At 40.4% G+C, this 24,167-nt stretch overlaps 2 protein-coding genes across 3 annotated transcripts in view; both read right to left on the bottom strand.

Moving 5' to 3' along the window:
• tmem209 (transmembrane protein 209) overlaps nt 1-24,167 on the bottom strand; it is a 265,065-nt gene that overhangs the window by 4,164 nt on the left and 236,734 nt on the right. Inside the window, exons 1-11 of one of the 2 annotated variants that reach the window (XM_033990186.2) lie at nt 12,505-12,563; nt 11,994-12,152; nt 11,415-11,473; nt 11,197-11,328; nt 10,876-11,105; nt 6,869-7,073; nt 5,554-5,729; nt 5,401-5,472; nt 5,218-5,314; nt 4,982-5,107; nt 4,799-4,896 (exon numbers count right to left, since the gene is read on the bottom strand). In XM_033990186.2, the coding sequence (XP_033846077.1) occupies nt 4,799-4,896; nt 4,982-5,107; nt 5,218-5,314; nt 5,401-5,472; nt 5,554-5,729; nt 6,869-7,073; nt 10,876-11,105; nt 11,197-11,328; nt 11,415-11,473; nt 11,994-12,133 (1,335 nt within the window). In that variant the 5' untranslated portion in view covers nt 12,134-12,152; nt 12,505-12,563. Of the gene's footprint in view, nt 1-4,798; nt 4,897-4,981; nt 5,108-5,217; nt 5,315-5,400; nt 5,473-5,553; nt 5,730-6,868; nt 7,074-10,875; nt 11,106-11,196; nt 11,329-11,414; nt 11,474-11,993; nt 12,153-12,504; nt 12,564-24,167 lie in introns of those variants that run through there. The other variant, XM_055231767.1, reaches the window with a different exon arrangement.
• Nucleotides 12,621-23,301, bottom strand: prdm4 (PR domain containing 4). Its single transcript, XM_033990201.2, has 11 exons — nt 22,929-23,301; nt 22,733-22,848; nt 22,077-22,265; nt 18,332-19,072; nt 17,756-17,905; nt 17,420-17,538; nt 17,258-17,343; nt 16,800-16,927; nt 15,140-15,658; nt 14,486-14,654; nt 12,621-13,525 (listed from the first exon to the last, which is right to left on the bottom strand). Exons 2-11 carry the CDS (start codon nt 22,845-22,847, stop codon nt 13,180-13,182), a joined length of 2,562 nt encoding a protein of 853 aa, XP_033846092.1. The 5' UTR covers nt 22,848; nt 22,929-23,301; the 3' UTR covers nt 12,621-13,179.

The raw sequence follows: 24,167 nt of genomic DNA, 5'->3' as shown, positions 1-24,167 counted from the left end.
CTGATTTGAAGGTTTCAGAGAGAGAGAGACTGGAGGTGACTGCTTACACTTTCTCTCTGTTTCTGGGGGCCAAAAATGATGACTTGAGTTTTGTCTGAGTTTAGTTGGAGAAAGTTGTTTTGCATCCACGCACTGATCTGTTGGATGCAGTGGCAGAATGAATCCACTGGTCCATATTCACCTGCTGCCAGTAAGACATAGATCTGAGTGTCATCTGCATAGCTGTGGTAGGACGCATTATTACTGCGTTTTAACTGGCCTAACGGCAGCATATAAAGGTTGAACAACAGGGGTTCCAGGATTGACCCCTGGGGCACCCCACAGGTCAGGGACATTTTATCTGAGACACATTTTCCAATTTCAACAAAGAACTTCCTGTTTTCTAAATAGGACTTGAACCAAGAGACCGTACCAGAGATGCCCACCCAGTCCTCTAGTCTTTGTAAGAGGATCCCATGATCAACAGTGTCAAAGGCAGCACTCAGTCGATCCTATTAAATCTGAGACTTTGCCTGCATCAGTGTTCAAGCAGATGTCATTTGTCACTTTGATAAGAGCAGTCTCAGTGCTGTGGTGGGTCTAAAACCTGACTGGAAAACATCAAAGGAGTTGTTCCATTTGGAGAAAGTTAATAAGCTGTTGGTAAGCAACTTTTTCAAGGACTTTGCCAAGAAACTGCAGATTTAAGATTGGTCGTAATTGTTCAATATCGTGGCATCAAGACTGCTATTCTGTAGGAGAGGCTTGATAACCAGTTTTCAAAGCTCTTGGGAATGTTCCAAATTGAAGTGACATGTTAACTATGCAATCAAGTGGTAACAGCACACTGTTGAGCACAGACTTCTGGACATCATGGACAGATCTCTGGACATGGAGACTAGCTCTGGGGACATGGAATGTCACCTCGCTGGGGGGGAAGGAGCCTGAGCTTGTGCACGAGGTTGAGCGTTACCGGCTAGATATAGTCGGCCTCACCTCGACGCACAGCTTGGGCTCTGGAACCCAACTTCTTGAGAGGGGCTGGACTCTCCATTTCTCTAGGGCAATGAGCGAGCTGGTGTGGGCTCGCTCATTGCCCACCAGCTCAGCCGCTTCGTGTTGGGGTTCACTCCGGTGAACAAGAGGGTCGTGTCCCTGCGCCTTCGGGTCAGGGACAGATCTCTCACTGTTGTGTCGGCCTACGGGCCAAACAGCAGTGTGGAATACCCGGCCTTCTTGGAGTCCCTGGGAGGGGTACTAGACAGTGCACCAACCGGGGACTCCGTTGTTCTCCTGGGGGACTTCAACGCGCCCATGTGGGTAATGACAGTGACACCTGGAGGGGCGTGATTGGGAGGAATGGCCTCCCCGATCTGAACCCGAGTGGTATTTTGTTATTGGACTTCTGTGCTAGTCACAGTTTGTCCATAACAAACACCATGTTCGAGCACAAGGGTGTCCATCGGTGCACGTGGCACCAGGACACTCTAGATCGGAGGTCAATGATCGACTTTGTTGTCATGTCATCTGACCTCCGACCGCGTGTCTTGGACACTCGGGTGAAGAGAGGGCTGAGCTCACTCAGTTGGATCCGCTGGCGGAGGAGGAAGCCGGACAGACCTGGCAGGCCCAAGCGAATCGTGAGGGTCTGCTGGGAACGTCTGGCAGAGCCCTCTGTCAGAGGGGTCTTCAACTCCCACCTCCGGGAGAGCTTCTCCCTGATCCCGGGGGAGGCTGGGGACATGGACTCTGAGTGGGCCATGTTCTCCACCTCTATTGTCAATGTGGCTGCTCGTAGTTGTGGTCGTAAGGTCTGCGGTGCTTGTCACCGCGGCAATCCCCGAACCCGGTGGTGGACACCGGAAGTAAGGGATGCCGTCAGGCTGAAGAAGGAGTCCTATCAAGCCTTGTTGGCTCGTGGGACTCCTGAGGCAGCTGATGAGTACAGGCGAGCCAAGCGTGCCGCGGCTCGGGCAGTCACAGAGGCAAAAACTGTGGATTGGGAGGAGTTCGGGGAGGCCATGGAGGAGGACTATCGGACGGCCTCAAAGAGATTCTGGAAAACCGTCCGACGCCTCAGGAGGGGGAAGCAGTGCTTCACCAACACTGTTTATAGTGCGGGTGGAGAGCTGCTGACCTCGACTGGGGATGTTGTCGGGTGGTGGAAGGAATACTTTGAGGATCTCCTCAATCCCCCCGTCATGTCTTCCGAGAAGGAAGCAGAGACTGGGGACCCGGAGGCGGACTCGTCCATCACCCTGGATGAAGTCACTGAGGTGGTTGGCAAGCTCCTCGGTGGCAAGGCTCCGGGGGTGGACGAGATCTGTCCTGAGTACCTCAAGTCTCTGTATGTTGTTGGGCTGTCTTGGCTGACACGTCTCTGCAACAGCGCGTGGCGGTCGGGGACAATAACTGTGGAATGGCAGACCGGGGTGGTGGTCCCTCTGTATAAGAAGGGGGACCGGAGGGTGTGTTCCAATTACAGGGGAATCACACTCCTCAGCCTTCCCGGTAAGGTCTATTCCAGGGTACTGGAGAGGAGAATCTGACCAATAGTCGTACCTCGGATTCAGGAGGAGCAGTGTGGTTTTCGTCCTGGTCGCGGAACACTGGACCAGCTCTATACTCTCCATCGGGTCCTTGAGGGTTCGTGGGAGTTTGCCCAACCAGTCCACATGTGTTTTGTGGATCTGGAGAAGGCATTCGACCGTGTCCCTCGTGGTATCCTTTGGGGGGTGCTCTGGGAGTATGGGGTCCGGGGCCCTTTGCTAAGGGCTGTCCGGTCCCTGTATGACCGGAGCAGGAGCTGTGTTCGCATTGTCGGCAGTAAGTCAGACTTGTTCCCGGTGCATGTTGGACTCCGCCAGGGCTGCCCTTTGTCACCGATTCTGTTCATTATATTTATGGAAAGAATTTCTAGGCACAGCCAGGGGCCGGAGGGGGTCTGGATCAGGATTTCATCTCTGCTGTTTGCAGATGATGTTGTCCTGATGGCTTCTTCGAGCCAGGACCTGCAGCAGGCACTGGGGCGGTTTGCAGCCGAGTGTGAAGCGGCTGGGATGAGAATCAGCTCCTCCAAATCCGAGGCCATGGTGCTCGACCGGAAAAGGGTGGTTTGCCCTCTCCGGGTGGGTGGTGAGTCTCTGCCCCAAGTGGAGGAGTTCAAGTATCTCGGGGTCTTGTTCACGAGTGAGGGAAGGATGGAGTGTGAGATTGACAGGCGGATCGGTGCAGCGTCTGCAGTGATGCGGTCGCTGTATCGGTCCGTTGTGGTAAAGAAGGAGCTGAGCCCAAAGGCAAAGCTCTCGATTTACCGATCAATCTACGTTCCTACCCTCACCTATGGTCATGAGCTCTGGGTAATGACCGAAAGGACAAGGTCGCGGATACAAGCGGCTGAAATGGGTTTCCTCCGTAGGGTGGCCGGGCGCACCCTTAGGGATAGGGTGAGGAGCTCGGTCACACGGGAGGAGCTCGGAGTAGAGCCACTGCTCCTACACCCTTTCCCTTGCTGGAACAGGTTAGCTAGTGCAGGGGCTGGCCGACCTCTTCTCATAATATCCAACTTTTCGTGAAAGGCCCATGGAAAGTATATCTGCAACCAGATCAGTCTCTTTCCCTCCTCCGGCCATTATGGGTTGAAAATACAGCAATAGCTATTGGATCTCCGGGTTTAGTTTGACATTTTGCAAACCGCCGCCTTTCATGCTGTACCAGTGTGTATTCTTATGTGTATCCAATCACAGGACACATACAATTCCCGTTTGCATAGGAAAGGCATGCCCAAACAAATGCAGCTCTCAGACAAAATTTTTCTTGGCCCTCAAGCTTCCAGGTGAATTGGCCCATATTACTTTAAACAGTAATTTTTACTGTACATTTCTGAAAATCAACTTTAAATATCTGACATGGGTTTATTAATGTGTCCCATTGAGGATGTAAACATGAATAAAGGTCTAGTGAATCAGTTTAACTTGTAATAACGCAGATTTGAAGTATTCACTGTATGGGTGACCAGTCTATGGCCCTAAATTAGCCCTCAGTTTTGTCTTTATATGTGGCCCTTAATGAGAAAAGTTTGGACACCCCTGGTGTAGCTAGCTCCGAAATGCAGAATCTGATTGGCTATTGAAACTGACTGTGACTGCGTCTGCTTACAGTGGACAGGGCCTGCTGTTAACTCTGAAGGCCCCAGGAAAATGAAATTTGCCTGACAACACAAGTAGGCTGAAATATAACTGGATAAAAACTCTACCACAATAAACAACATTGGAACCCACTCAATGAAGTGGATATGATAGGATATAAAGAAAACAGAAGAGAATCCTTTATATATTTATGAAAAAATAAAATAAAATCACTTTTCTGAGTATGTTGAGGCCAGCAGAGAAGCCCTTGCTGGCCCAGACGGCCCACCGTTGCGTTTGAGTAACCCTGCACAGTCTGCACAGTCTGTCTACATCTCCAAAGCTCAAAATGCTCTGTTCCACCTTGTGATGTCATGAAGCGATAGTTTTCAAGTTAACAGCTACATTTTACCTTTTGTTCAGTAGAAATTGGCAATTTCAGGGCTGAAATTATTCAAATTATTCAAGTGAAGGTATATAGAGTTTAAAAACAGTTGAGCACTTCCTGTATTACCACATGACATCACAAGGTGGAACAGGGTGTTTTCTGTTTGAGAGAAAGACTCAGCCTATACATGTAGAATTTGTGTTAAACATGTGTGTAACAAAACACCACTCCAGATATATTTTTGATGAGACAGCATTATAACATAGATCAGAAAACAGAGTAACATGGGCCTTTTAATACTCACTGCACAGTCAGTCGGGAGATCATTGTCCCACTTCCTGTTCTTCAGATCACCACCTCCATTCCACCTGAAGGAGCTCATACAGCCACTGTGCGCTAGCTCTAAGAGTAAAAATAAAGATAACTAATGCTTCTGATCCAAACAATTACAAAGATTTAATGCAGTGTATTAAACTGGTAATCCTACCCCGTATCCGCTCCACCAGATATTCCTGATTGGGAGTGATGTCCAAGTACAGGACAATGGAGTTTATTGTTGGAATGGATGACGCCTTCATCACTGCTGCCTGCTTTAGGCTACTTATGCTGGCTTCTAGTGTACAAAATAAAACAAATTAGATTATTAATTTAAAAGAATAAGTAGATATAATATTTTACATGTCCCAACTTCGCAAAAGAATTCTGTCCCAACTTGTTTCTTACCTCCTATTTGGAGTTCCGGGCTGCCCATTCTTCTCAACTGGCTGTTTACAGAGTCTATTTCTTTGACCAAGGGGACTAAGATGGTGTCGCTAATCCACTGAAGTTAACACATTAGAAATACAGAATGAAACAAAAACATAATAAACTTAATTTGATCACAGTCTAGTGAATATTAGGACTTACATTTCGAAGTTTGGCAGTCCAGCTGTCAACTCGATCCACTGCGAAGCGACTGGTTGTAATCCTGGCCCACACCTGTCCACAAAAGGTGAGAAAAATGCCAATAATAAACACAATCTTGGAATAAATAACAAAACAAATTGACAGTTTTCAAACCTCCTCTGCAGCCTGTTTGGAGCCAAGGTCTGTCTCATCCTTGTGTGCAGATGGGGCCTGAGAGCGACAGGCTGGCTGATACAGGAATTTCCTCAGGCTCTGAGCATAATCACCCACAGAGCGGTTATAGTTCCAAAAAGTTGGACTGTGATTTGGAGACACAGATTCTGGACTCCCTAACAAGAATAACCAGATCAGAATTAAACATTTTTGATAACTGGATGCAAATAAATATTTTACTAAGGTGGCTGTAGCTCAGTTGATAGAGTTTGTGCCCTGAGCTGAAGGTTGAATCCTGCTCTTGACATAATATTTGAGCAGTCACATCAACTGATTGACATGTACAACTCTAGCTCCCACAGATGAATGCTGTTGTTGTGTCCTTGGGCAAGACCTCACCCCCAGTGTCTGTGTACACCGTGTACAGATGATTTAAAATGCTTTGAGAGCCTTGAAAATGGAAAAGTGCTATATATAAAAATGTGACTATTTAACCAAAAATAAAATAAAAAATAAATGACTGCACACAAAAAAGAAAATCTGCTGTATCATCTCACTCCATGTTAGATTATTTCATTGTCTTCAATAAATCTCCTACCTGGCAGAATCTTTTAAAAATATTTGCTTTACTTGTTCATCCCAGCTATGTTTAGATTTTAAATAGGGCTGCAACAATATTGGAAATATACAATATGGCTGTTAATTAAGCTGATGTAAATATTACCGGTAATGTGAATTCTTTTGACACAATCATTTCATATTGATAGGCATGCCATACTAGTCAGACTGACAAATAAGTTAAGAGAAAACCAAGATTAAATCAAGGCAGAGTTGGGAAGTAATATTAATTATTATCAGCCTTTCATTTTAAAACATATTTTAGTTTAACAGTAATTTAATTTACTGTGTGATTCAATATTGCAATATAAATATTTTTACCGTGTAGACCTAACCTTGAATATAACAAATCCGCATGGACAGGATTTGTGTGACTGTTTGCATCAAGGAACCACTCTCTCATTCACACCTGCATTCATACACCAGTATACGCAGACACTGGGGGTGATGTTGGTTAAGTGTTTTGCCCAAAACACAACAACAGCATTCATATGTTGGCACTGGAATCACACTGCCAACCTGTGGATCAGTGGGTTTAACTGCTCTACCAATGAAATTTATGTTGAGAGCGAGATTCGAACCGCCAGACATCCTACCAACTGAGCTACTGTTGCCCCAGGGGTTACAGTAGCCCAGTATGTAAAAATGGTAGAGTCAGGGTTACACCATTGACCAAATCTGCTGAACAGTGACACACCTAGCTGACTTCGATGACTCTTTTCTTCCTCTGAGTGTAGAAATCTCTCTAAGCTCTTCAGATCTTCCATGTAGTCCTCTTTGCTTCCAGGAGAGTTGAACACTGAGGGTGAGGTGCGATATCGAGCCCTTAAGCTTGAACCTTCAACTGGACCAATGCCACTTGGATAAGGAGAAGAACCCGGGGACTGACTGTAGTTCAGCACCTAAAACGAGAGGGTCATTGGGTTTGGTCTACATTTAAAATATTTGTTTTTGTATTTTTGTAAAAGCAAATAATAATAATAATAATAATAATAATAGTTGAAATGATGCAGAAGTGACGATCATTCAGTGGTACAACGTCCACCAACTCAAAAGATTAGAGGTTTGATCACAACTCTGATAAGTGCATAAATACACACGTGGACAAAATCACTGGTATCCAGCGGTTAACCAAAAAAAAAAAAAAAAAACTCACTGCAATCAAATGATTCCTGTAATTGTCAATGACACTTCTGCACCTCTCAGCAGGTATTTTGGCCCACTCCTCATGAGCAAACTGCTCCAGTTGTCTCAGGTTTGAAGGGTGCCTTTTCCAGATGGCATGTTTCAGCTTCTTTCAAAGATGCTCAATAGGATTTAGGCCAGGGCTCAAAGAAAGCCACTTTAGAAAAGTCCATTATCATCCCGTTAGCCATTCTTGGGGTTTTTAGCTGTGTATTTTGGGTCATTGTCCTGTTGCAAGATCCATGATCTACGACTAAGACCAAGCTTTCTGACACTGGCCAGCACGTTTCTTTCTAGAAATCCTTGATAGTCTTGAGATTTCATTGTGCCCTGCACAGATTCAAGACTCTGTGCCAGATGCAGCCCCAGAACATAATAGAGCCTCCTCCATGTTTGTCACAGAAACATCAAGCTGCTTGGGAATGGTCTTATAGCCTTTACCTTTAACATGCTCGTTTATAATTTTCTTTCTAATCTCCTGAGACAACTCTTTCCTTTGCTTCCTCTGGTCCATGTTGAGTGTGGTACACGCCATGTCACCAAACAGCACAGTGATGACCTGTAGCTCTATATATAGGCCCACTGACTGATCACAGGATTGTAGACACCTGTGATGCTAATTAGTGGACACACCTTGGATTAACATGTCCCTTTGGTCACATTATTTTCAGTCTTTTCTAGGGGTACCTTAATTTTTGTCCAGGCCTGTTTCATGAGTTTATTTTTTAAATAATTCTGTTGAAGCATGGCTGAAAAGCAATGTCTGACTTTCATTGGTTAAATTTCATAACATTTTTTATTATTATTACTTTTGTCAGATTCAAGTTATTTCTGTGATCATTGTGAGTTTTTCTTTCATTAACCGAAGGGTACCAACAATTTTGTCCACGTGTGTATGTTGCTTTTCTGTGTGAGATTCTTTACCCACCTATGTGGTGCAGTGCAGTGGTGGAAGAAGTACTCAATTTTGTTACTTACATAAATATAAAGATACTGAAGGAAAAAAATACTCAAGTAAAAGTATCAAAAAAGTATGAAAAAAAACCCCACCTGTTTGATAATAGCACTTAAAGAGTAAAAAGTAGAAGTATTTTTGCAAATTTTCAGGATATGAGATTTTAATGCTTTAAATGTATTGATTTTGATAAAGATTTGTGCTCAATTTTATTCAACAGAAACAACTGAATAGATCTTATTTTATAGCACGATTTTCTGTTTTTTATTTGTATATTTTTGTTTGCTCAAACTACGAACATGATAAAAATAAACCCCTCAGCCTTTTCACCACTTCTCAAACAATGAAAAATACTGTAGTGGAGCAGAAAATACAAATTTTAGGCATCTGTGTTTTACTGAAGTATAGTACTTTACTACAACCCCAATTCCAATGAAGTTGGGACACTGTGTAAAACTTAAAATACGATGATTTGCAAATCCTTTTCAACCTATATTGAACTGAATACACTACAAAGACATGATATTTAATGTTCAAACTCATAAACTTTATTGTTATTATGCAAATATTCACTCATTTTCAATTTGATGTCTGTAATCCAATAAAGGTGGGAAAGGGGCATGTTTACCACTGTGTTACATCACCTTTCCTTTCAACAACAATCAATAAGCGTTTGGGAACTGAAGACACTTATTGTTAAAGCTTTGCAGGAGGAATCCTTTCCCATTCTTGCTGAACGTACAACTTCAGATGCTCAGCAGTCCGGAGTCTCGTCGTATTTTGCACTTCATAATGCATCACACATTTTTAATGTGTGATGCATTTTTTTTTTTGCTCCAAAACCTGTATGTACATTTCAGCATTAATTCACAGATGTGCAGGTTACCCATGCCATGGACACTAACACACCCCCATACCATCACAGATGCTGGCTTTTGAACTTTGCGCCGATAACAATCCAGATGGTCATTTCCTCTTTGCCCACAGGACACGATGTCCATGATTGATTTGCTCTTGGACTTGCTTTTGGAGATGTAGTGACTGAACACTTCTACCTTCCTGAAGACTTCCAGTTAGAAGTCTTCAGGAAGCCCACACACACAGACAATACCTGCTGTTTGATTCACACCATCCACTGCAGCACAAACTCGGGAGTTATTCATACTCTACAACACAGAGCTCAAGTGGTACCCACAAACACAGAGGGAAAAGTGAAGGAGGAACAACACGTGGAGAAAGCTCTCTCTGTTTGTGGATATCCAAAGTGGGCCTTCAATAGATCTGAGAGAGCTAAAAACACGACAGGGGAATTTGAACCCAAAAGGAAAGGTGTTACTATCCCTTACACAGCGGGTGTGTCTGAAAAACCTCAGAGAATTTTCAGACAGTATGAGATTCCTATCTTTTTCAAACCTACAAACACTTTAAGAGAAAAACTGGTTTTACCCTAAGGACAAAACCTCAAGCCATAAACAAAGTAATGTAATCTACTCCATTCAGTGTAGTGAAGAGTGCAGTGAGCAAAGCCACTAACCACTCCTTTGAAGATAGTGAAGTTCAGATCTTAGCCAGAGAAAAGAAATGGTTTGAGAGGGGAGTTAAAGAAACTATTTTTGTTAGGAAAGCGAATCCTTCCTTAAACAGGAATGGGGGCCTGAGACATAATCTCTCCCCAAACTATAACTCCAACCTCAGACCCAGAACAATGAGAACAAGGGTCGTTAAGGGCTAAATAGGGTCATTTCAGCTGAAACTGGAAACAACAGATGTTTACATTTTCACTGTAGTTAGCCCCTCCCTTCAGATAGATATAAGGCAGTGTCCATCAGCAATCTGATAAGAACTGAAGCAGCGGCTTGGATGAGCAGCGAAATGTCTTCACTATTACAACGATTTGTCCAGTTGATAGATTTAAACTTCATCTTTTGCTATGGATCAGACCTGGACGACTGAGGGTTTACACAGACATCTTGCAATTGTATGTTGAGAAATGTTGTTCTTAGACTGTTTGCTCATGCAGTTGTTCACAAAGTGGTGAACCTCACCTCATCCTTGCTTGTGAATGACTGAGCCCTGCTCATGCTCCTTTTATACCCAATCATGATACTCACCTGTTTCCAATTAACCTGTTCATCTGTGGAATGTTCCAAACAGGTGTATTTTAAGCATTCCTCAACTTTTCCATTCTTTTGTTGCCCCTGCCCCAGCTTTATTAATGTTTGAACATTAAATATCATGTCTTTGTAGTTTATTCAGTTCAATATAGGTTGAAAAGGAATCATTGTATGCTGTATTTTTTTTGGTTTTACACAGCGTCCCAACTTGGTTGGGGTTGTAGTTTAACTTGACTACTACCAGTTGCTCACTCAGGGGTGGAATATAAAGAAGTAAGAGTTAGGCAAAGTCTGTTCCAGGGCAGCTGTGGTAAAGAAGTAACTTATCACTGAGTGTGGGGAGTGAATAAAGTATGAAATTGTATTATACAGTACATGGTGTTATTCACTGCCCAGTACATTGTTATTATTTTAGTTTACACAGCACCATGGACAAATTTCTGAACAAACCTTTCCAAAGTTGACTGAGGGTGAAAAGGGGCCTCCTACGCTGTTTGGAGTGGGTGGGTTACTGAGTCCAGGGCTGTAGCCGGGTACACAGGTGGGAGAAAACTTTGGACTCGTGGTTGGAGGTCGAGACGGACTGAAGCTCAACACACTTTGACCCTGTAGTGGAGATGACTGTGCTGGAGCAGGGGTCTCCTTCTTCTCAGGTTTCTGTACGGGGGAGGCTTGAATACCTTTAAAATAACAAAAACAGAGGAGGTTGTAAGAAAAACATAAACAATACATGAAATAAAATCACTTATTCGTAACTATTCAATATTTTACCAGTTCTTGTAAGTCCAAGAAGACGATGTTGATCTGAAGATACAGTAACTGAGGCTGGAGCCATGGTGTACTTAAAATACTTCCAGAAGTCAAAAAGTGCATTAAGGCTAAACAAAGAGGCTAGTGCCAATTCTGTAGGAAAGCAAATGTTCAAAAGTAACTGTAGTAATGTCGTATTGAATTACATACGTGTAATAATACTATATAGACACACCTACCTATGTACCAGATAGGCCAGTAAGTGATGTTATAGTATCTGCTCAGCAATTTCCCAGACCTAAATTAGAAATCAAAAGATTTACAGCTGAACTGATTGCACTATATGCAACTTTCCTGGTGCAGGCTCATTGAAGATGTTCATACTATGCCTTGAATGTTACACACACATGCCACAATAAATTTTGGTACGATATATTGCCCAAGTAAATATAGAAAATATATGATAATACTGATACTAATTCATACAATAATTATCATGACAAGCCTAGACAAAAAGCATTTAACATGATTTTGCATTTGTTCAATTACAGGTGATTTTATTGCTACAAATATACTTTGCAAAACACGCATTCTGTCAGTGAGTTAGCCTCTCCACAGATATAACTGCAACTTCACCTGGCAGCTTGCCTCAAATGTGGAGATGGACAGGTTTAATGCCATACTTCAGAACATTCCAGGCAAAGCATGAACATTGTCATGAATTCAAGCTGATGTGAGGGAATCTTCACTAAAAAAGTTATACACTGGCAGTATTAAAACGGTGACTGAGGAAAGACAAGCTCAGTGGAGAAACTCACATTTCAGTATAAATCATGCCAGCTAAAGACATGTTGAGGACAGCCCAGGCCAGGATCACCTGCCGAGCCTGCTCCTCCCGTCTCATCCGCAGCGCCTTGTCAATCATACTGGGCGTCCCTTCCTTCGGCAGGGTCAACATGATTTCACTGGTCAGACTACTGGAACATAGAATATACAATTATATTGTATACCAAATTTTGTTAATACACAGTTATCAAGACTGGGATAACACAGCAAAATTCATAATATAGACACATAAAAACTACCTAAACAAACTTTGTAAACTGAAACAGAATAATTGGCTGAACTGCTCTGTGCCATCTCTAAAAATAACATTAGCTTAGCATGAGTTAGCTTGCTTAAACAACTACAAAACAAGGGATCAAGACTTCTCCTTTGGGCATGTGTTGCTTTATATCAAACACAAGTAAAGCGGGTTGTGCTCGATCTAATTCAGTGTTGTGCTCGATCTCCTTCAGATGCAAGCCATTAATAAATCAATAAACTTACCACGCTGAAGCAACGGCGCTGCTTAATTTGTATTTCAACCGGAAGTTTCAGTGAGTCCTTCCGCTATCATGTTTACTTTACAAAATAAAAGTGATAAAAAGATAAAACGAACAAATTGCATAAAATAGCCTTTAATAATTCCACAAAAGGTCAATGTTTTGAGAATTAATAAATAATCATGATTAACATAATTTAAGCTTCAACCTCTGTTCATAAAAGTATTTGAATCCAAAAATATAAATTAACATGAGCATTGTGGCAAGATAATGGCGTCAGTGTTAAGATATTGTTGAATTTTAGTCATCCTTGATCACAGAGAATACCATACACCTATGTTTATAAAAGTCCAATTACAAAACATACATTTGAGGTAATTTGTTTTGTATAATGTTATTGAAGTTTATCACATAATGCCATCTATATCACAGCAGAAATGTATTTATGGAGAAAAGGATCTGAGATCTTCCAAAACCTTTGCTAAGGCTAAACAATCAAATTTGAATCAAGATTGAAATACAGTAATTTCTAATTGTCAACTGTCAATTCACTTGTCTCTTTTTAATTGCAAGTGGTTTAGAGTGAAGTTCATGGTACAATTGTCCAACCCTACTTTTCACTGACCAATATTTGTAAAATAATACTCAAAAATGCTTTCAAGAGGAGGCACTGTGTTTCTCAATGGGGAGGAGATAATGATTTTTCAGAGCTGTATCCTGCAACATCTAAACCGCAGGTGTCATTACTGACAGAGTCTAGTCTCTTGGCCTCTCCTGTCCCACTCTGGTCATCCTCCTCTTCTTCCTCATCCTCTCCATCAACACACTCTTTACGTGCCATTCGTTCAGTCTTAGGCCCTTTGCAGATCTTGAGGTGTCGTGTGAGGTGGTATTTGGTGAGGAAAGCCTTATGACATTTTTCACATACAAAGTCCCTGCGGCCCTCATGAGAGTTCATATGCTTCTTAAGATGGTTAGTCTTGAGAAAATGTTTGTTGCATTTGGGGCACTGTATCCGGCGTTCACTGAAAAAAATGCAAAGAATAAGAAGAATGCTATATCTTCATTAATAGCCAGCACATTTTTATGTGATATTTGCTAAAAACATAAAAGTTAGCTTGCAGTATTTTATCAAGTCCTGTAATTAAATTACCCTGAGAGTTGTAAAGACAGACGATTCTGGATGTCTTACAAAAGTTCTTAAAATATCTCCCCCCACCTATCCCTAAAAGTGAGTCAAATTGAGTCAGAAATCAATTTGATTTTGGATTTTGCTAAAAGTTTAAAAAGTAAAAAATAAAGTAAATAAGTAAATAATATAGCTCAGTACTTGTTGTACTTGTTTACCCTTATTTGGTTTGATTCCAGAAATGTTCGTTTACATCTGGTCCTAAGTTATACATGATACACTCATTTAACCAACAAGGGCTTAAACATATCTGGTGGAGCTCCTCTCCGTGAAGATGCTACTGCTTTACCTATAGAATGTTAAATAATATGGAATTAAACTTTATCATCTCCATGGAAACGAGGAGGCAGCACCGCCAGGCAAAGTTAGCCATATCTGTGGAGCGGTGCCCACACTCACAGTAATAATGAATGTTTTTCAAGGCATTTTTGAGCCCAAAAAATAAATGTTATATACATTTTAATGCCACATGACACATTCCAGGCAAATCAGTTACATCACCAGAGTCATGCAAGTGGCAGACCCTTCGCCAAACTTGTATAGAGCACCTTTAAGCTAGCAAGTAAAATCTTGGTTTAAAAATTACATACAACTTATTACTATTGAATAGTTTATTTGTTTACACTGGTTATGATTTAAGTTTTGCAGCAAGCAGCAGAGTCCAAAACTAAAGTGATACATATTTTCTATACATCTGTTTTTTGTTGACCTTTTATGTGAAACACTTTGGGTCATCTGAAATAATTTTTAAATGAGCTATATAAATAAACTTGAATTGAAATGAAATAGTACATACTGTGTGTGTGAGAACATGTGCTGTTTGAGGTCGTGTTTCCTGATGAAGGTTCGGTCGCAGAGGTCACACTTGAGTTTCTCAGCTCCGGTGTGGATCAACATATGAGAGGTCACATGGGACTTTTGTGTAAATGACTTCTCACAAACTGTGCATTTGTAGTTTTTTTGACCTGTTGGGAAGAAAAATGGCAAAAATTGTTTAACCAACATAACGTTTGTTTAAAGCAGATTTATTATGTAAAATGTACTTTCAGACCTTTAATCGTATTATAGTATGTAGTATTGTAGTTTCCCCCTCTCATTACCCTCTCGAAGTTTAGAGTGATTTGTGAATGTTTGGACAATCTTTAGTCGCTTATCAAGACAACATATTGCCGATCAATTCTCATTTTAAAATTATCCAAAAGTGTCACGGATTATAAATATAATGACACAACACAAGCACAATAGACCTTCTTTAAATCATAGTTTGGCCAAAGATATTACACAACAACTATGAAGTAAACAAGATATTTAAACAAAAAATAGATGCCAATTTACTACACTGTTGGCAGATTTAGTTTTCTCTCAATTTTAGAGGTGAATGTGATACACAATGGTGAAAAAAACTAAATGTAAAAATAAAATGAACTCAACTGCATGAGTTGTGTAGTACCTGTGTGGATCTTGAGGTGCATTCGAAGGTTGCTTGGATCACTGAACGCTTTACTGCAGTATTCACACTTATGAGGCTTCATCCCCACATGTCCCATGAAGTGTACATTGAGTTTAGTCGAAGTTATAAAAGCTCTGGAGCACATACTGCACTTAAACTTCTTCTCTCTTGCTTGTCCCTGGCCTTTTCCTTTTGCCATATTGTTATTACTGGAGATGCCATTATTGTTATTGTTCTCAGTACTGTTATTATCATTATTAGTTTGGTTGTGAGGGTGGCTAGACCAGGGTGAGGAGGAGGAACTGGATGCTCCATTGGTCAGTTTGTCTTCATGGTGTGGGTGCTGCTGTTGCTGTGATATTTGGTCCATTTGTTGAGGTGGAGGAGGGGGAGGGTGGTCCTGCTGGGCTGGGCTGTGCACGGCCTGGTTGTGGTTGTTTAAATTAGACTTGAGCTCAGTGAAAGATGAACACTCTTTGCCACATTGGCAAAGCTGTCCTTCAGGAACCTGGGAAACTCCTAATCAAATGCAAAAGACAACTGGTTTAATATTTTTAAAGATGGGAAAATAGATAACTATGCATGAAAATCTAGTTATTTGGCTGCACGTTGCACAAACCCATTCTACAGTAGGACTACACTGAGGTAAAACCAGAACAAAACCAGGATAAGAGTGAACAAGGTGAAACCTAGAATTAAAACTGGACCAAACCAGGTTGATCCTGTTCCAAACTAGGGCAAGTGTGAATGCATTTCTAGATGACAATGGATAAATGTGTTTTGAAGCCCTGTTTTAGTATTATTACCAAGAAAATACTAACATGGGTAATTTAAATACTATGTTGAGGTTAGGATCTACTCCACTCGCTGTCTGAGAAGAGTGCACAACATCCTGCGGGACCAACATCACCCTGCGTACCATCTTTTTCACACTATATATAAATAAATGCCTAAATACCTAAATAAATCATGACCACAAAATGCATTTGAATAACAAACAAAGACTGTATAAAGAAGTGGACTAAGGGAGTGTGACGTCACCCATAGCATTCGGCTCCAGCCAAATGAAGCTTGCTGAGGCTAACTGTTATAGGGGTGAATTTGGAACCGAGTTCCATATTTGATATTCTGACCACGAGCATCATAGCAACCAAAGAGCCAATCCGGAGCAAGGCTTTTGAAGGTAACGGCCCCTTCCCACCCGCAATGTTGGTTTAGCAGGGAGCAGGCACTTAGCAACGCTGTCAATCAAACCTGTAGCTAACGCTAGCAGACGCAACCTCGGAGACAGAAGGCGCCCGATTTGTCTGTCTTAATGTTCATATATTGATTTAAAGACACAATAGCATGTTAATAAAAACATTTTAAGACAGGAGCAGTTATCAACAGAGGTGTGACAGTTTTTCAATGTTAAGTGAATTGGACCCAAAGTAGATGGAGCTGGAAGTGCCCCATGCCCCCTTTCTATGTGGAACACAGTGGCTAGCAGGTCAGCTATGTCCATTTATATATACACAGTCTATGATGACAAATGTTTCTTTCATCCATGAGTAAATACCATGCAGTTACAGTTTAGTAAATGCTATTTTGTTTTACTTATAAGTGGCAATGCCATTTCCATTCATGTAATCAGTGCTACCAGTGCAATTACTTATTTTACCTAAAAGTCTACAGTAGTCCCGACTGTAGAAGAAAAGAAGCTCTTGGTCCGGATGTATTTCTGTGGTGGTGCAGAAGAACAGTTTGCCATTGGATGGATATGCAACCAAGTTCTGCTCTTCGAGGGTTCTGGGGAAAAAAATAAAACATTCTATTGCATTCCTTTTTGCTGTCAAAATATATATAGACCAAGGTTTGTATATTTACCAATAGAGAGATAGAGAGATAGATAGAGAGATAGATAGAGATAGAGATAGAGAGAGAGAGATAGAGAGAGAGATAGAGAGAGAGATAGAGAGATAGAGAGATAGATAGATATAGATATAGATAGATAGATAGATAGATAGATATAGATATAGATAGATATATATATAGAGAGAGAGAGAGAGACCAAGGTTTGTATATTTACTGATTGAGATATATATGCATACATACACACACAAGTTAAAATATACAAACCTTGCTTTTCTGACAAACATCATCCAGTTGCATTCATTCTCATCTGTCGTAACAATATAGAATTCCAGCACATTGTTATGGTACATCTGTAATCAGAAAAAAAGTTAGATATTACAAAAATAACTTCATATCAATATGCATCACCACAATACGTTAACAAACCTTCCATAACTGTGGTGTGTCTTTTCCTGGCCAGTCTGACAGATCTACATTACTGCAGTGCTGCCCAACCATTGGTCCAAAACATGTTCTTGGAGCTATAATGTCTCGTGCAAAAACTCCTAAAGCATTCAAAAGTATAATGTCAGTATTTTTGCGATTTTGGTCCCGTCATCATAGTTTGAGTCCAGTTTAGTCCAGATCTTCAGTCATGGTATAGTCCAGATTTAGTTCCAGGTTTAGTCCCAATTTCATATGGTGTACATGTAAATTTGAACACACCCTTAGTGACATAGTTGTATTTAATATATCCCATTTTGCATATAACCCATTTCTTACCTAGAGGTTCCTCAGCTACAGAGATGCGCAGGCACAGCGGGCGGGGCAGAGAGAGGCGTGCTCGGGTCTGAATGGGAGAATCAGGGATGAAGGTGACTGGTCCATGTTCTGGACAGTCTGAGGTATACGAGCGCTCACACAGTGTGCACCCTAAGAAACGAGAAAGAAAAGTTTACATTAATAAATAAATACACATTAATAATGAAATAAATGATTAAAAAAAATCTATGTTCCTACAAAATAATTATATTTAATAAAGTCTGAACAGTGTTATTTGTTCTATTAAAAAGTAATTTTTCAAGTTCCAGTATTGATAACCAGGTATCCATAAGGTATTTGAGCAGAAAAAATCTGCACCATTGGCCGAACTGGTTCTCCATTAACAATAATGGTGGTCATAAAGCAGTGTTTCCCATTAATAAAGGAGACTACGGTGAAAAACTTGTATTAAATGAAATTATTTACATATGGGTTAACTGTGCCATCATAATCACAATATAAACCTGTGGAAAATATTTAGGCAAATTAGCAAAATTAAAACACCACCATAACAACCAAGTGAACAGTGGAACTTACATACAGAAAAGGTAGTGACCATGTTTTCTTTATTCGAGGTAGAGTCTTCTAGCTGCAGTGTTGAGTTCACCAGCACCAGGTTGTTTTCTGGTCCTAGTGACACTTCTGCAGTGATCTGCGATACACTGACAGCTTCCAGCCCCATCCCTCCGTGCCCATGCAGAGACACAGGCTCTAGCTGCTCTTGACTGCCCATAGACCCTGTGAGCACCACGCTAACCACACCCGAGTTCATCTCCCCATTTGGGTGAAGCTGCTCCCCTGTGGTGCCGACTCTACTCCCCATGTGGTCTGGCTCCATCACCACAGGCAGCTCGAGTACGGGTGGTCCGTGAAGAGGGATTACACCACCAGATGAGTCCACTCCTGTTAACCCTTCGTGGGGCTGTGGCTGTCTTCCTCCTCCAAGCTGCTGCTGTGTATCCGACACAGAAACTACACCCACGCCATCCATTGCAGTCAGCTCCTCTCCCATTCTGTCAGACATGGGACTACTAACGCGGGACTCCATCGCTAAAGCAGTAGAGGTGAGTTCATGGCCTGTTTGGTGTAGGTCAGCCTGGGTATTGACTTGCCGGGAGTCCATTGGCACCAGCCCCTGCTCCAGAGGGCCACCAGGGGCACTATAAGGGTCCAGGCCGGAGGGGTTATTGCTGGCCACAGATAGAGGTCCATCCATGTTAAGGCTGCTGGGGTGAATGTACTGAGGGGGAGGACGGTCAGCCAGATAAGACAGGATACCTACAGAAACAGTGGATAAAGTAATAGTAAGTATTTTTATAAGATATACATGTATGAAACAACCAGTGGTGGAAGATAATGAAGTACAAGTAGGAAAATACTGTACTTAAGTAAAGCACAGATAAAAATTCTACTTAAGTACATTTTACAGTGGATACTTTTTTACTTTTAATTCACTAGATTTAAGAGAAGGTATCGGTATTTTCTACTCCACTACATTTTTTAAAAGAATTGAAAAGTACAAACTGCTTTTCATATTATTTGAGGGGTTACTTTTACCATGTTTGCAGAAACATCTTGGCTAAAGTTTGAGTTCAAGCTTCAGCTTTGAGCAAACGAAATAAATACTCAAAATTCATAAGAAAAATTAAGAAACTGATTTGTATTGTTACGGTTCACCAAAATATGTAGCATTTTTAAATCAATACATTTACACTTTAACAAATTAACAACACTTGTGTGAAATACTTTTACTTTTTACTATTTAAGTAAATTTTTAAAACTTACTCAAGAAAAAGTATCACATGAAAAAATCTACTTAAGTAGAAGTATTTACCTCTGTTTTTGTACTTTTACTGGAGTAACAAACTTACTGGACTGGAAACAACTATGTACATCATCAGACTCACAAGTCACTTCATGCTGCACTTTCTACAATATGTTACAGGTATTTAGCACCAGAGGAAATAAACAAACCACAACAAATTCAAATGAGGTCAGGTTAATTAGTTAAATAAACATTTTTTATCTAACCAATCATGCAATATAACATGCTAGAAGGACAATAAAACAACTTCAGTGAAGATAATAAATATAATAACTGGAAAATAATTTGTAAGTGTAATTGTGAAGGAAGAGATTGCAGACCAGGTAGAGAGTTGAAAGAAGTTTATCTGATCAGATGCATGAAGTTACAGACAGCAGGCACATGCATTGTGTGTGAGAGTGTGTGTGTGTGTATGAGTTTGTGTGTTTGTGTTTTCAAAGGAGCCATCCAGTACTTATACCCCAAGAAAGGTACTATCTATAGAAGGCTGGTCCTATAAGGACTTAAAAGCATATTTACATGCTGTTTGTACAAGGTCGTAAATGGATATACCGTTAACTGTTCACATAGAGGTAAAATATGTCGCTAACTGATGCTTGCAGTCACTAAAAAGATGTATTACAAGACCTCTTGTCAACCGAAAGATGAATACCTGTATCATGTTACCGAAGTAGCAGATTCCGGTGCTAGTGTCCAATCTTAAAATAAGCATGTTTCGCATTCTTACAGAGGAACAAGTACACCTCAATGTTGTAACACACAGTATTCAACACAGGGTGTAAAAGTAAAGTAATGAAGCAAAAAAATCCTGCTTTCAGTAAGTAAGCAAATATGCGTTTGACGGTATATTCCCCTTACTGTATTGTATTGTATATGTATATGTACATTCCATGTATGGCTGCGGTTCACTGTAAAGATAGACCGATTTATTGGTTGGTCGATCTATCGGGTCAATATTTGTCCTTTTTGGCAAATCGGCTATTGGCCCTACATTTCCAGCACAGGTCAATATTTTATTTTAGTCCACCTGCTGTCTAAAGAATCCCCATAAAGCTTTACTTGAACACTTCAGTGTGAAGACATAACTGCACAAAACATGACTTCATAGCTCTCTTAAAAGTTCATACTAAATAGGGTTGTGGGAGTTTGTAGTAAATTTAAATTACAGAATTTGAGGAAAATAATCAAAATCAACCTTCCATATCAGCCCAAAAATATTGGCAGATTGTATTGGCCATCGCCCACTCTGGATTCTAAACTATTGATATCTGCATCATCATGATCTCTAGTTCACTGTTATAACTTTAACAATTTTACCACATTCACTTCATAAGTTTGTGTAAGAATAAATAAAGTCTGTCTAAATCTAGGCTTTAGACAGACAAGACTCTATCCCTGAATGGATAGAACTGTCAAAGTAGATAACCTACATATAATTTACTGTGAATTCAATGTGAATGAATATAGTTTAGAGCAGGGGTCACCAATACAGTGCCCACAGGCACCATGTCGCCCCCATGGACTACATGAGTTGCCCGCATGCCGGTTCTAAAATTAGCACACTCACTAATGAGCTGAATCTAAAATAAAATTTTATTCTGTTGTTATTTTTTTAATCACCCTTGCATTTATATAGTTTTAAAAATGTCAATATCTTAAAAAATATGTTCATTATACGTGACAAAACAAGTGCCCCGCTCATGCACGCTGAATGTAGTTTCCTACCCCAAAAACATGGCAGGAAAAAAAAAAGATCACTTTCACAACAAATTTTACGACTATAAAAGAAACCTGCGTGCGTTTCATCTGCAGGGCAACTGTGGAGGGACACTACACTATGTCTCACACAAAGCTCCACGCTAACTACCCATGGTGACTATGGGCAGAACAAGCCCTGAGCTAAAGGCAGCTTTTGGTAAACAACAGTCTTTTTTCATGATACCAGCGAAAAAGTCACAAAAAGCAACCAAGATTTATTTTAAACTATGTAAGTTGATTTTACATAATTGATACATAATTGATAACTATTTGAAACATGGTGCAACAGTTCGTTTTGTGAAAAAGGTTTGTCAGTGGCTGGTGAAAATGGGACACTTCCTATGAGATGTAGTGATGTGTCATCTGAAAATTTAACATTTACTAAGATTAATAAACTTAAAGTGCTGAATATTGATATCTGTTCCTCACCTTGCTGTCATTATCAGAAATCATTAATGTGATCAGTGTCTTCACATAGAAGATTATCATTAATCATTATTAATAATGTATAACTAAAGGCAAACTGAGCAAATATATTATTTCAGAAGAGCGTATCGTAGCCCTTCGTATGACTCAGTACCCATGAAGTAGCTCTCAGCTTCAAAAAAGTTGGTGACCCCTGGTCTAGAGTCTATTGTACCTGGAAATGAGCTCTATGTGAGCTCATTTCCAGGTACACATTTCTGTGCAGTAACCCACCTGGGAGTATATGCCGGAAATAGTTGCTCTCTAGATGAGGATAAGGGGGCGGGGGCAGCGAGTAGTTTCTCTCCGGTAGTCCACACATCACTCCCCTGTCACCCAGGGGACCCATGGGCAGCATCAGCGACAAGGCAGAGGGGAGAGAGCCCAGAGAGGGACCCAGGCTGGGAATGGCAACAGGCATGCCTAAACACATAACAAGTTATTAGAGTTTATTGTACATTTGTTGTATATCTAAATCAACAACTGCAATATCATATAGGTTCTGATTGTATCTCCTGCTCCTGTTACACAAGTTTAAATATAGAGCATATTTTCTATAATAAAAACTATTAAAAAAATAACAAAAAGAGCTGTATAATACAAAAAGAACAAACAGTGTACAGTTTATGCGTATAGTGCACTATAGTCTACTATTCAGGAGATAAAGCAATATATTTAGATTGAATATCACTGTTGATCTATCTATCATATAAAACGGAAACCGACAAAGACATTTACTGGCACATTTTAGAACAATTTTTATGAATTGCAATAATTTGTATGATCTAAAAATGACTCATCCTGTCAATGCCACCCACCACTACAACACAAGACTTAAGTCCTTTGTATTGTTTCTTGGAATTGTGTTAAGCAGTTTGCATTTTGCTTACCTGGAGTGGGTATAGGGTTGTGTGTAGGCGAAGTGGGCAGACCAAGATGACTGGCACTGACTGAGGGCACGTTGAGCTGGTCCATGCCCACTGGACTCAAATTCATGTCATTCATCCTGGAAAACCAATAGGAAACAATACATGAAAGTAGAAACGTTATGGTTAGATAAGCACTTAGAAACAAAACCACACTTACCTGAATCAATTACACAACGTTTGTCAGCAGAGTTCCAGTAACCACCTGTCGTGTGTAACTATAGATTTAGCCAAAAGGGAGAGCAAAATATGTTCACATTTTTCAACGTAATGAAGGAGATGGCAGTTGTTTAAAAACAACACGACTCTTCCACACAGCTAACGCTAGCACAACCAGCAAATCATAATTTCAGAATAAAGTTCACTATTAACCACAGGTCACGATGGAATAACTTGCCTTCATCGTGCTCGGGACATATGCTCAAGTCCGTACACTACAGTTACGGTTAAATGAACAAAAACGAGACTGAAAACAACATTTCTGCACAAAACCTCCCTGAACGGGGCCATGATGGTCTGCTTGGGTTGGGCGCATGCGCACCCTCTCTCTCTCTCTCTCTCTCTCTCTCTCTCTCTCTCTCTCTCTCTCTCTCTCTCTCTCTCTCTCTCTCTCTCTCTCTATATATATATATATATATATATATATATATATATATATATATATATATATATATATATATATATATATATAATATATATATATAAAGTGGTGGCTCTCAACCGAGCTGCTGTTCAGCCACAGCTCACGCTAACTCTCTCAAAAACACAGAACAGCCCCTTCATACATATATATATATATATATATATATATATATATATATATATATATATATATATATATATATATATATATATATATATATATATATATATATATATATATATATATATATATATATATATATATATATATATATATATATATATATATATATATATATATATATATATATATATATTCAACAGTGCTGCTGATGAGAAAGCTAGTCTCTGACATGGACACGTGGGAACGGGAGGACGAGATTATCAACAACTTTATCCTAATGAAAACATCTTCTTGGATCTCAGCCTCAAAACCTCAAAACCGTGCTTAGGCTATAAAAGTGTTCGGGGGCACTTGGTTTACTTTTGATCAAAGTTAACGCACTGGACACCCCAGCATTCTGAATGTACAGTCTGCACAAGGTAGGGCTATTATTAGACACAAGTGTCTTATTTTGGTAAAGATGTAATATTGACGTTTCATGTTTTTTGTTTTTGTTTTTGTTTTTTTTTTACAACAAGAAAGATCATTTTCGTAGAGGTGAACGTTTGGAAAACATTCCATTTGCCGCTCTATGACATTTCACGGCTGGCCCATGAATTGTGGGGGCGCGCACTACAAGGATGTTCTGCGCCT

The sequence above is a fragment of the Periophthalmus magnuspinnatus genome, chromosome 23 (assembly GCF_009829125.3).
Source record: "Periophthalmus magnuspinnatus isolate fPerMag1 chromosome 23, fPerMag1.2.pri, whole genome shotgun sequence".
Lineage (NCBI taxonomy): Eukaryota > Metazoa > Chordata > Actinopteri > Gobiiformes > Gobiidae > Periophthalmus > Periophthalmus magnuspinnatus.
Note: the sequence above shows the minus strand (reverse complement) of the source record. Positions and strands in the feature narration are given on the sequence as shown.